General features: G+C 36.8%; 1 protein-coding gene across 1 annotated transcript in view; it reads right to left on the bottom strand.

The window, feature by feature from the left end:
* Positions 1–1,734: 1,734 nt before the first annotated feature.
* Positions 1,735–11,807, bottom strand: part of ELOVL7 (ELOVL fatty acid elongase 7) — a 12,056-nt gene continuing 1,983 nt past the window's right edge. Inside the window, exons 2-7 of the mRNA XM_010149779.1 lie at positions 11,048–11,238; positions 8,576–8,656; positions 8,115–8,171; positions 6,213–6,318; positions 3,205–3,341; positions 1,735–1,944 (exon numbers count right to left, since the gene is read on the bottom strand). Of these exons, the coding sequence (XP_010148081.1) occupies positions 1,741–1,944; positions 3,205–3,341; positions 6,213–6,318; positions 8,115–8,171; positions 8,576–8,656; positions 11,048–11,238 (776 nt within the window). The 3' untranslated portion in view covers positions 1,735–1,740. The remainder of the gene's footprint in view (positions 1,945–3,204; positions 3,342–6,212; positions 6,319–8,114; positions 8,172–8,575; positions 8,657–11,047; positions 11,239–11,807) is intronic.

The following is an 11,807-nucleotide window of genomic DNA, read 5'->3' as shown; positions in this document are numbered from 1 at the left end:
TCAGCATTGAGCATGTAAAATTATGGATGCAATACACATCTCAAGCCACCCAAATCCTATCTGGGATCTAATCTCAATCTGACATGACAGTTGATAGCTACAGGGATTAAATAATGGAAACATAAAATACAATTTTTTTTATTTGTTTTATAAAGAAGACTTATTTAATCTCATAAGGAATCATTTGCAACTCATGTTGAAAATAAAATTTAAATACTTTTAGCATTAACAATGCACCATAAATGTCAGTATCCCCATAAAAGTATTCAGGTAACAAAGCTTACTTTCTTGGAATTGCACAAAAGGGAGACAATTAAAACCTGCCTCAAAGGTTTGGGTATTTGAAAATCCCACAGATTAGATCAAGCACAAAGCAAATAATGCAAGCTTCGCTTCTGTTAGCAGTGAACATAACAGAAAACAGTACTTTTAATGGTAATATTAATTTAAGCACCTTTAAATCCTCATTTACAAATCTGTTGCATGCACCAATTCCTTAATAAACTCACACAGTATAAAAGCAACTTGCACACAAACAGCTAGATCCTTTGATTTCTATACACGCATGACCGTTATAATCTGCCTAGCCATGGGAAACAACATACTGGTTCATTCTACATGGACTAGAGTCATGCTCCTTCATCACTGCTCCCCCACTCCGGGCAGCTCATAGAATGGCACATATTTTTTTCCTAGTTCCAGAGGAAGTAACTGGTGCTATTAATGGAGAAACTCTAAACTGGATTTGTTAAAAGCAAGCAATAATAACCATGAAAAACACAGCAGAATCTTTCTAGGCATGTATTTCACCAGATAATGAAAATGGAAGGAAATAGAGCAGAGTACAGTCATGCTGGGTGACATTTAGGCTTCAATCAAACGTTTTTCTAAAACTTAATTGAGGGCTAAGATTTTGGCTATTGAATGAAAAGATTTTTTTATCCCCTTTAAACAGCCAAGACTACAGATAACAAAATATATCCATAGATACATTGGATAACAAGTATATTAGGCTACTTGGGTGAACCAATCAGTAAGACATTTTGATTATTACGCTACAAGACAGTTCGGACAATCCTCAAATTAGGTTTCTGATGTTTAGAATAATGTTCGAGTAGAACATGAAATGAATTATCTTAGTAAAAGACAGTATATCCAAAATCTACAATCTTCAAATGAAACACCATATTTTGACACATTAACATATATTCCTTTCTTTAAAGTAATGGTTTGTAAACTCATGTAATAATGTTTATGTATTAACTATATTAATAATAAGCTTTAGAGTCTATAAACAGTCCTTATGGAAGATTTACTCAATAAACGCAGCTTACAGTCTCAGCAACTTCTAACATTTAAGGTGAAGCAACCTTTTCACCCCTCAGTGTTCAAAGTACTCAGTACTCATCATACACGTTTTAAGTCTCCCAATATCTTTATTTTCATGTATCTTCTAGGTAGAGATCATGTATCTATTGATTTCTTATAGGATACACATAAATAATTTGTGGAAAAAAAAGAGCCTTTTTTTTTTTTAAATCAAGAGATCCATGGTGCTTCCCCCAACTCTCAAATTCTGAATCCCAAATAACTTACAGTAAAAATACAAATTCTGTTTTGGACGAAAACATAGAAAATATACACTGTGTAGCGTGTTCACCTAAATATTTTGATTGTCAAGTAGTGCAAGTTTCCACCTCAAGGTATAGACTGTTTTGGTTTCAGAGACAACAGTTTGTTTCACTGATCTTTGCTGATCCCATTTCTTGCCATTTTTGGTAGTCTTTGTCCCTTCGTGTAAGCATGGTACCAGAAGTGGAGAAACAAGACTAAAAACATAGACCCATATAGCCAAATAATAAACATGAAAATTGGATACTGGTAGGGACAATCATCCATGATGTAGATTTGTCCTATATGGATTGTAATCATAATAAACTGGACCTGGAGGAAAAAGTCAAAGAAAATAAACACTTTTTTTAATAAATGACAAACTTACCACAGAAGTTTAAAAAGAATCAGCATAACTCGCATACAGAAAAACAGAAGGGGGTTTGGAGGGTGGCAGGAGGTAGACTGCACCTTTACAGCCCCTCTCCCAAAATGTTACTCTACTCAAAGTGTTTTTCAGTGAAGAAAAGAGATGTCCCAGGACAAATTGAATTCTGAGCAGCACTGAGAAACCCATACTAGGAGACTGGGATTCTGCCCTGTTCAGTTCAGAGAAGAAAGGAGGTGGCAGAGTGTTTGACCAGTGACAAATAGGAGGCTCCTTTAGAAAAATTTGCCAGAAAAAAAAAGGCAACACATAGAACTGATGAACATGAATTCCCATCTTCCATGCACACCAGCATGTGACAAAGGTCTGCAGGTCCTAAAAAACAATTTAATGGAGGATTTAAAAAAAAAAAAATTTCCATGTGAACTCCCAAGTTAATAATCCACTGGTAGTGCCTCCAAGACAAAGAGACTTCAAGTTATAATATTGAAGCTAAATTGTTCAGAGTTACACATGGTTACATGAAGCAGACCTGGTGCAAGCAGACAGCTATCGCTGCTTCTCCCTGCTCCTTTCCTTCCTCCATCAGCATCCTTGCTCAGGTCAAACTAATTGTTTAAGCAGAAGCTGTATTTTGACAACTCGTCTATTAAAAAAAAAAAAAAAAGGCATGAAAAAGCACCCAGAGCAGTGACCTTTTGAAAGTGATCAAAGGCTGATAAAACACAATGTAATTACTGCAAGAGTGTTTTTTAATGCTCTGAGTTAGAGAAGTAAATTCTCTAAACAAACATTTACCATAAAAGAACGGACATGAAATTCTAGAGAAATACCAATTTTTGCCTTTCCTCACCACTAGTGCCATATGTAATCTGTATTTCAATTATGTTTTCTTGGTGTAAACTTAAATACTAATCATCTCTATACAGGCAATGATGTTTGTAAATATATTTACCAAGTACTGGGTAACTGAAAAGCTCAGGTGTCTAAATCTGATTATAGTGAACACTGCAGTCAGCAGATTTAAGTGTGTAACTGAGGGGAGCTCACAACTTTTGTTTTACTTGGTTAAAACGTGGGCAAGCCTTGTGCCAGCTGTAAGCTACACACATGAACATAGCTAAAAGTACATGTGTATTGCGTTAAGCCTGTTAGCCACAATCAGCTTTCTGAGAGGTGTTCACATCAAACAGACAATTACTCACAAGTTGTATAGTTGTCATGTATTTTTTCCACCACAAGTATTTATGATAGGCTGGTCCCAAAGAACAGATTCCATAATAGGTGTACATGACAACATGGACAATACAGTTCAGCAAAGCATGAAATGTTCCTAAACCACCTGTAGAAAATCAAAACAGAGTAGTATTATTGCATCAGGTATTTAAAAAGCCACCTCAGGTCCTAGTAGTTTGTTTTGAGTCAGCGTAGGAAAAACACATACCACAAAACATACAGAATTTGACTAACCCTCAAGGTATTTAACCTCAACTGGGCTGACAACAACTCTATAGGATCCTATCAGTTTCCTTCCTCTGAAAAGGCTTATTTAAGCATTTCCAAACCAGCAATAAAACCTAGCTGATCTAATTATCTGTAAAATGTTTTAGCAGATTTTTTTGTTCCTTGCACTAATGTTTAAATTTTTTTAATTAACACATATACATGATGAAGATGCAGAGAACTGAGCAGACACAGTGTTAGTCCTGTTTCACACTTCTAAACATCATGATGAACTTCGTAACACTCTGGAGGATAAGCAGTAATTCTCTCCTCAACACAGATTTCCAGATTCCCGGAGGGTGGGGGGGGAGGGAAATCACAATTTCAGACATTAAGTTTTTTGATTTCATGGATTAAGTGAGGGTTTCACAAATCCATGTTCCATCTAAAAACATACTTAGAGTGAAAAGGAAATTTCATGACAAGTAGCCCCATTTGGAGCAAACTCCTCACTGAAACTGATAAGATATTAACATTTCACAAAGAAAGTAAGGAAATATTTCCTTTTCCATTGGATGAAAGTAATTTTATCTTAATGAACATAAGAAATTATAGGTAAAAATGATCCAAGAAGTGGCAGACAAAGTATTTTTAAGAGAAACATGAAAATGCTGAGCATCAGGAAGAAAACAAGACGACAAACGCAGTCATTTAGTGAGGAAGAAAAGAAAATATCCATTAAGAATCATTCAAGTTAAAACCAAAACTTATTTTGCTATTTTAGTACCTCACACTAATCTTTCAGCCTGATACATCATAACTCTTCCAGCTGTGATTGCAAAGTTGCTTTGAAACTTAGCTATCTGTATTTTTAAAAATAATTCCCGTGTTCATACGGTTCAAATGTACATACTTTTTTTGGCTCGCACAGTGAAGAGCCAGAAGAAAAAATAAATAGTTAAAGCAGAAGAAAAAAGCCCCAGCTTTATCAACAGCAGAAAAACATGCTCCAAAAAACAGCACCATTTTACAACTTGCTGTTAATATCAGGTCAGAGAAAAATCTGCATCTCCATTCAAACCTACTGTTTTTTTAACAAGAGTTTGAAAACTTGACCAATGCCACTATTTGGAAGGACAAACAGTGATGAAACTGAATATAAGATAATCACCAGCAGGACTGAAATTCTTGGAAAACAATTTGTTATCAAACAGAACAATATTTGGGAAGATTAGTATAAAGATAAGCAGTAGAGTTGTAGGAATAAACACAGCTCTGCATGAATATGAGGGACTATTATTAGCAGAGGACAAAACAGTTCTTGCACACTTTGCTGAAAGTATTTGTTGAATTAGCACATGGGACATTTGAATCTGATGCAAAATCAGAAGCCTGTAGCTGGTATACTGATCCTTTGTCCAGATAAAAGGCATAAAGTTAATCACCTATAAATGGAAACTTTTCAAGGTTGAGGAAGAGGGAATTGCTGGAGGGGTTTGTTGGGTTTGGGTTTTTTTGGTTTTGCTTTGGTTTGGGTTTTTTTTTTTTTCAAATCTATAAACACACTGAACTGTCTGCTGAGAAAACTATTTACAATTTCATCATTAACTTAAAATACCAGTTACTCAGCAGCATTTGAGAAAGACATGATCACGACACCAGCTGCCTCGTAACAGAAACTCAATAAATACAGCAGAAGGATATCCTTTTATATGTTATGAAAATATGCCCACTGGACATATACAAAAAATCCCATCTACAAGTCTTCTGGACTGCCTCCAGGTCTTAGTTTTGTATTCATAAAACTTGACACTAACAGATCAGATTTAATAAGCAATGATTCTCTTCAATTCATCCCCACGTTTCTGGGAGGTAAAAAAAAAAAAACCCACAAAAAAACCTAAAAACCCAAACAAACAACATGCCAGAGAACACAAGTGAAGAAACATGTACAAAACAAACCTATTTCTTGGTAGGAACTCCCAAAAATACCCCACACCCTCCTAGAGATGGGCTGCTAAATGACTGCATTTCTCCACTCGGTGCTTATCAGTGTATTCTCATGGCCAGCTGTATTCATTAGTGGTGCACACTAACAATGTAGCACAGGAAGATGCATGCATGGACACACAGAGCAGGCAAGGAGAGAGCGAAGGTAAGCTAGAAGGGGACACAGTCTTTCAATTCAGCACAATTCAAGTAAGTTCCTGTAATAAGTAAAGTCCATAAAATACTCTGTAGCCTTGTGACAGCCAAAGTATTTAGATATAAAGAAACCGCAATTACGCTACCTAGAGCCATTAAAATAACTGCAACAAAGCCTGAAAGCCTTCTTAAACAGGAAAAAAAAAAAAAAAAAGAGGGAAGAGCATCCACCCCTCCAACTCCATTCTTACATTTCAGGGGTCAAACAGCTTTGAAGTAGTTTCAACAGTTATCTGATTCATGCATTTTCCCTAGCACTTCTGATTTTGCAGTCACATCTTTTTCACGTAGTAACTATCTTTGCTTATTTATAGTCCTCTCTTCTGCACCTTTTCCTCCGCTCTGAGAAACTAACACCGCACAAAATGATGTCAAATAGGAGAAACGAGCATTCCCCACCCGTTTAAATAATTATGGTGATCTCAGATGTTCCATGAGATATTGCAGACATCTAAATACGTTGATGTTTGCAAGATTTTTAATTCCGTTCTTTAAATATTTTTGTCTAGCATAGTTAACTTTTACTACCAGAAGATATGTACAACTTGAACTCTCACTCCACTACCTGCAGCAAATTTGACTCCAAACCACCAGGTCCATGGCATGATGGAATGATGAAAGACATGCAGGAATGTGACTTGGTTGTTTTTCTTACGCAGCACAAAAAATATCTGAAACAGATTTTTAATGAACAGAAAGTTACAGGAGATAATCAGGTCCAACATACTTACAGAAAACTGTATGCATCAGTGCTGGTTGCTCACTACTATACATTTAAAAATTCTTCTCAGTGGAAGTCTTGAGACAAGAAGGGAAATTGAAGCTCTGGATATGCAGACTAGCTTGTTTAAACAGGAATTTTTTTGTTTTTTTTTTTTGTTTTTTTTTGTTTTGTTTTTTTTTTTTTTAATTTAACCAGTACGTAAGATCCACCCGTGGCATCTCAAAAGCCAGGGCAAGCTTTGACAGCTAATGTCCAAGGTTGAGCTGTCACCTATGTGTGCAACAGAAAGTGTAAGATGGACTTGCTTGGATTCAGAAGTATCTAGAAGCACCAACTTTTAAGTCCCTTGAACAACTAAGGCAAGGCCATGTAAGAAAATTAACCAAAGGACTAGCATCAGATAGAGACAGTAGAAAATACTAAGTTAGAGATAGCGCTTTATGAAGAACACTGACTTAGCTACCCATGGAAAAAGGCAAAATTGGGCATGATATAAGTAAGTGCTCAATCAATATTGATAGGCCACATTTTACAGGACAGACATCAGGGGAAGTGTTAAGGGAAGACAGAGCAAGGAAACTGTCCAAGGAAAAGTCAGGTCATGCGAAGGGTAGTATCAGATGGCAAGCAGAGGAACACAGAAGAAAAGATGTCTTGGTGTGTCAGGGAAAACTTTTGGTAACAGCTGACTTAAATACAGCTAAGAAACTACTTTTGCAATAATACCAAAAAGCTGCTGAGAAACAGATACCTGACTGCGTGGATTTAAACAAAACAAATTTTTTTTAAAATAATTTTTCAGGCCCAGGACTAATTAGAAAGGAGCAGTCTAACCAGTGGGTAGTAGACATAAGTAGAAGATTAAACTTGTCAGGTTTTTCCAGTTTCAGCATTCCTGGCCCTTCCATTACCATTCCACCTGGCTCAGTCAGTAAGATCTTCCCATGCTGAACCATGAGTATTTGCAGATGAAAGTTAGATGGCGAACACTGCTCGCAGGGTGTAGAACATCCTAGCCAGCTCATGAGTCAGCTCCCAAATCACACCACTACTGTGTCCCACACAACAAGGTAAACAAAATCACATCTGATGCCAACACTCAGAAGCTGGTTTGAGAACTGATGAACCACCCCTGCTAAGTGCCAGCCTTGGGAAGAGGGGAAGGCAGATGGGTGTTGGTGCTGAGTGAGGTCTGCCTTCTGCTTCATTGCTCTCAGACTTCCTTTGAAACAGGTTACAGTGCCAGTCTGATATCAAACACATCTACAGTCATGACCACAAAGGCATACTAAGGAATTTAGAGCAGGTAGGTATGGCAATTTATGCTGTATTCAAAGCTGCTGATGCAAACATTCTGAGTATGGAAGATACAAATCTGAAGATGATGTGGAAAAAAATTCAACATGGTCAACACCACTTTTTATCCGCAGTGTAGAGACAAGCATTTTGATGGTACAAGTTACTGCATTCAGCTGTTAAGCAGGCATGTTGTCAGGGCTTCCTGACTTTTTAAAGGTGAGCTCTCTCATTAACATTTTTGCTGATAATCAGGGAATGACAGTGTAATGGGACAATAATATGAGAAGACATGATAATAAGGGTAAACACCTTGATAGTATTCCAATAATTGAAGGTTGGAGGGCTAAATAAAGAGCAATTGATGCTCCAGTCCCCAACAGCACCAGTTCTTCTACTGTGAAAAGGAAATATCAATACTTCTTTTATTAGGCTACAAATACTTACTGTGTCTAATAATTCAATGAACTTGGAAAAGTAGTAAAGCCAACAAGTTCGTACCATCTGCAAGAGTGAAAACCAGAAACTGTCAAACCATAAAAGTCATAAATAAAACTGAGCAGCTGCAGGAAAAGCAAATAACTGTATAAAAAGAAAGTACTGGGACAAGTGATGCCACAAGGTTGACATAAATGTATCATTTTATTGTTTTTTTTCTTTAAAAACACAAAACACTTTAATCCTGAAGGTATTTTAAAACCAAGAAGGACAAGCCAGAAAATATGCTGTCTTTTTTTTTTTCCCCCTAACAATCAACCACTCCAGTTAACACACATGCTCTACATTATGCAAGAGGGCATTTCCATTTAGCGCATTCCACTCCACAGTGGTGCATTTGGTTCATCAAAAGCATTCCAAAAATAAAGTTGGTGAAGCACAACAATTCAGCTTTGTTTTTAGCAACTTACTCTTAGAGCTGTAGGTGACCTCGAGTAGTCAACGATATCGCACCGGAACGAGTACCCTGTGGCCCAACCCGACATAAGAAACTGGAGCAAAGAGAAGGGAAAGGGCAAAGATTTACTTTTCGTCTTTTGAAAAATTAATTAATTTTGGATTACTTTTGCAATCATTAAGCAGGAGAGGAAAACAATATTAAGAACTTGTTGAATCAGCAACCTTGCAAATCATCTACTTCTATGTGGGCCAGCTACCATAAAATCCTCTGCTGTTGCAGATTAATTAATTTCTAATTCTAGGACCACACCTATGGACAAGACCTTTCTTCCTATACCCATTATGTCAGAATTAGTAACCAAAAAGGAGAAACAGCTGCATTTCAAACCCAATGTTGGAATAGCAACTTACTTTGTAAATTAGACCACAAAACCAAATCAAACATTTGGATTTTTTTTCTGTAAATTGTTATCATGGCCAAACAAAAATATGGCTTAACATTACTGAAGACAAGAACCGAATCAATATGCACTATATTTTTAGTATCATAGCTTCTAAAATTTTGCCTAGTTAGACCCACCGATTCAGTTAGTTTTTCACTGATACGAGGGATGAGAAGCTAGAGTTTCACAATCAGGAGCACATGCATGACCAAAGGACTGTATGTAGCAAACATCATTTAATCTTTTCTCTTGGAATATATTACACAAGGGCAACACTGTTCACTGTTCATATTAAACTTGACTCATTGCCCTGTCAGCCACTAGGACTACTGAATCTCATATCTGTTTATAAAGTGCTTCTCATCCATTGAGCATCATCATCCACTCAAGCATGACAGGAGGTTTAGCTCTCTTAACATACTGAGGGGTTCAGTCCGTGACTGCAAAAGATGTTTAACTTCCTAAAAGAATCAGTTGCTTAAATAAAACAAGATTTGAAACACCAAGACAGCACAATATGAAAACACCCACCCAATGGCTTGGATCCAAAGAGGGAAAGAACCAGCTTTTTGCTGGAGCCAGACAATAGCAGAGATTCAATCTGTTTCACCCTTTCCATGCATTCTTTCCTGAAATTGTAACATGCGAGCCTTGACAGCAGATTAATTGAATAATGTGTTGCTGTCAGACACTAACAGAAGATTAATTTTTATTTGTTTGTTTCTGAGGGCAATAACCAGAAGTAAACTTATCACTAAATAACGGAAGGACGTTTGGCGCTTTTTCAAATCAAAGAGTAAATAATAATTGTCTGCTTCTTAACCATCACTTAGAGCTTTCCATGCAACAGTGACGATACAAAGCAGCTGCTGCTGCACTACCTGTAGAGCGCTGTTAAAAGAAATGCCAGGCCGTTCACTCTAACTGATGATGAAATTTATACCATTTGAGCTAAAAAAAAAAAAAAATTCAAGGTATCCTGCCAATTTGGCACGACAACCTGACAGCTTTTAATTACCAGTCTGCCAATCCCTGAAACAGCAACATAGCCAGATTTAATACAAAAAGGGTTAGTAGTAGCACAGTGATGTTTCACCAAGCGAATGTATAAGGCTATCATTCACACAATGCTACTGTTGAATAGCTATACATAAAAAACCCCAAAAAACCCCCAAAACAAAACCCCAAAACCCCACAAACAAAACCCCAAAACAACCCAACAGACATTAGCTAGTTTAAGGTTTAAACACTGGTTCTAAATTAAAGCCTCTACATAGTCTGTCCCATTTATGGTTATGGATTTTTACATCACTCAACCTATCTCCTACACAACTCATCAGGCTTTCCTGTTTTAAAAGCCTAACGTTTGCTTGGGCTATGAAATACAGCAAAATCTGAACATTCCTATTGCGACAAAGAGTATTCACTATTTCTGGGAGGAAAAAAAAAAAAGAAGGAGTCAGTGCTAAAGATTTTCATGTTGGTTTTTGTTATTTGTTTTGCTTAGCTGGTGGTCTTTGTGGGTTTTTTGGTTGTTGTGGGGTTTTTTTTATTTTTTATTTTTTTTAAGGGTGAAGTTCCCCAGGTTAGATATTGTTAACTTCTGTCATTTAAAGGGCAGATCTAACTGGAGATTTTTCTATAGTAAACATACCTTATTCAGTGTTTGAAACAGTGTTGATTACCACAGTAAGACAGAAACAATTACAACAGACTAAGAAAAACAGGTAGCTGCTTTCCCTGCTACAGCCCAGAGAAATTAAATAAATTATAAGGACTTTCAATTTTCTAAATTACATATAATGGCACATAGAATATTTTATAAACTCTCTTTCTAGGTAGGACCCCTTTTATTTTTTCAAGTATCAGCTAAACCAGTTTCATATACTGCTTGGAGGAATATAATTAATACAATCAGAAGGATTGGGTTTTTTTGAGAATTGCAGAGTTGGAATTATATTAATAACTATTAAATGTTAGGAGGAGGATAGTTAGAGATACAAAATACAAAAATATGTCACAAATAAAAGCAGTACTTACTTCGTAAGTCATATATAAAGAGAGGGCTACTACACTAAAATTATAAAATGCCATTATCTGCCTGAGTTCAAAAGGTTTTTTATTTTCCATGAGTTTGGGTCCCAAGGAAGTGACAAAATAAATGTATGTTCCAATGATAAAGGTTGTTGGAAAAGGTGAAGACATGAGCGGCCAGCCTTCCAGTCTTGGATCTAGAGCAGGGAACAAAAAAAAAAAAAGTGAGACCTTTACAGTACTTACTAAATCTTAAAACTGTTACAGAAAGGTACTTAATTCTTAACAGTTTAGGTTTTGCTGTCACTGATCCTGTTTCAGAGTCCATTCACCTAAAATTCATGCCAACCAAATAACAAGATTTAGGACCTGTAGGATTTAATGCTTTTTTTTGCATCAGTTCTTCACAGGTAATGAAGAGGAGACACATAAGTAACCCAATTCTGAGCCTAGAGCTCTGCTCCCTGAAAAGTCCGCATTTTCACATGAACGGAGCTCAGAAGGCAGCACAAGGAGACAACACACAAGCAGATCACTGGGGCTCCCATTTCCCCATGAGCTTTCATTCTTCTGGAAAGCATGAAGCTTACTGCACAAGCTCAAGTCACAGATGTGGAGAAGCCCCCCTTTTCAAGATCCTTGAGCTTTATAAGCGGTACGGCATTAGAAAGTATGGGGATTTTAAAGCTAGAAGGCCTCCTCTCCCATCAGCCGGTATTCATCACTCAGTACACGAGGCATGTGCTTGTTCAGTCCAGACTCGTCA

The sequence above is a fragment of the Eurypyga helias genome, unplaced genomic scaffold, assembly GCF_000690775.1.
Source record: "Eurypyga helias isolate BGI_N326 unplaced genomic scaffold, ASM69077v1 scaffold16924, whole genome shotgun sequence".
Classification (NCBI taxonomy): Eukaryota; Metazoa; Chordata; class Aves; order Eurypygiformes; family Eurypygidae; genus Eurypyga; species Eurypyga helias.
The sequence above is the reverse complement of the archived record's forward strand: the minus strand, read 5'-3'. Positions and strand labels throughout refer to the sequence as shown.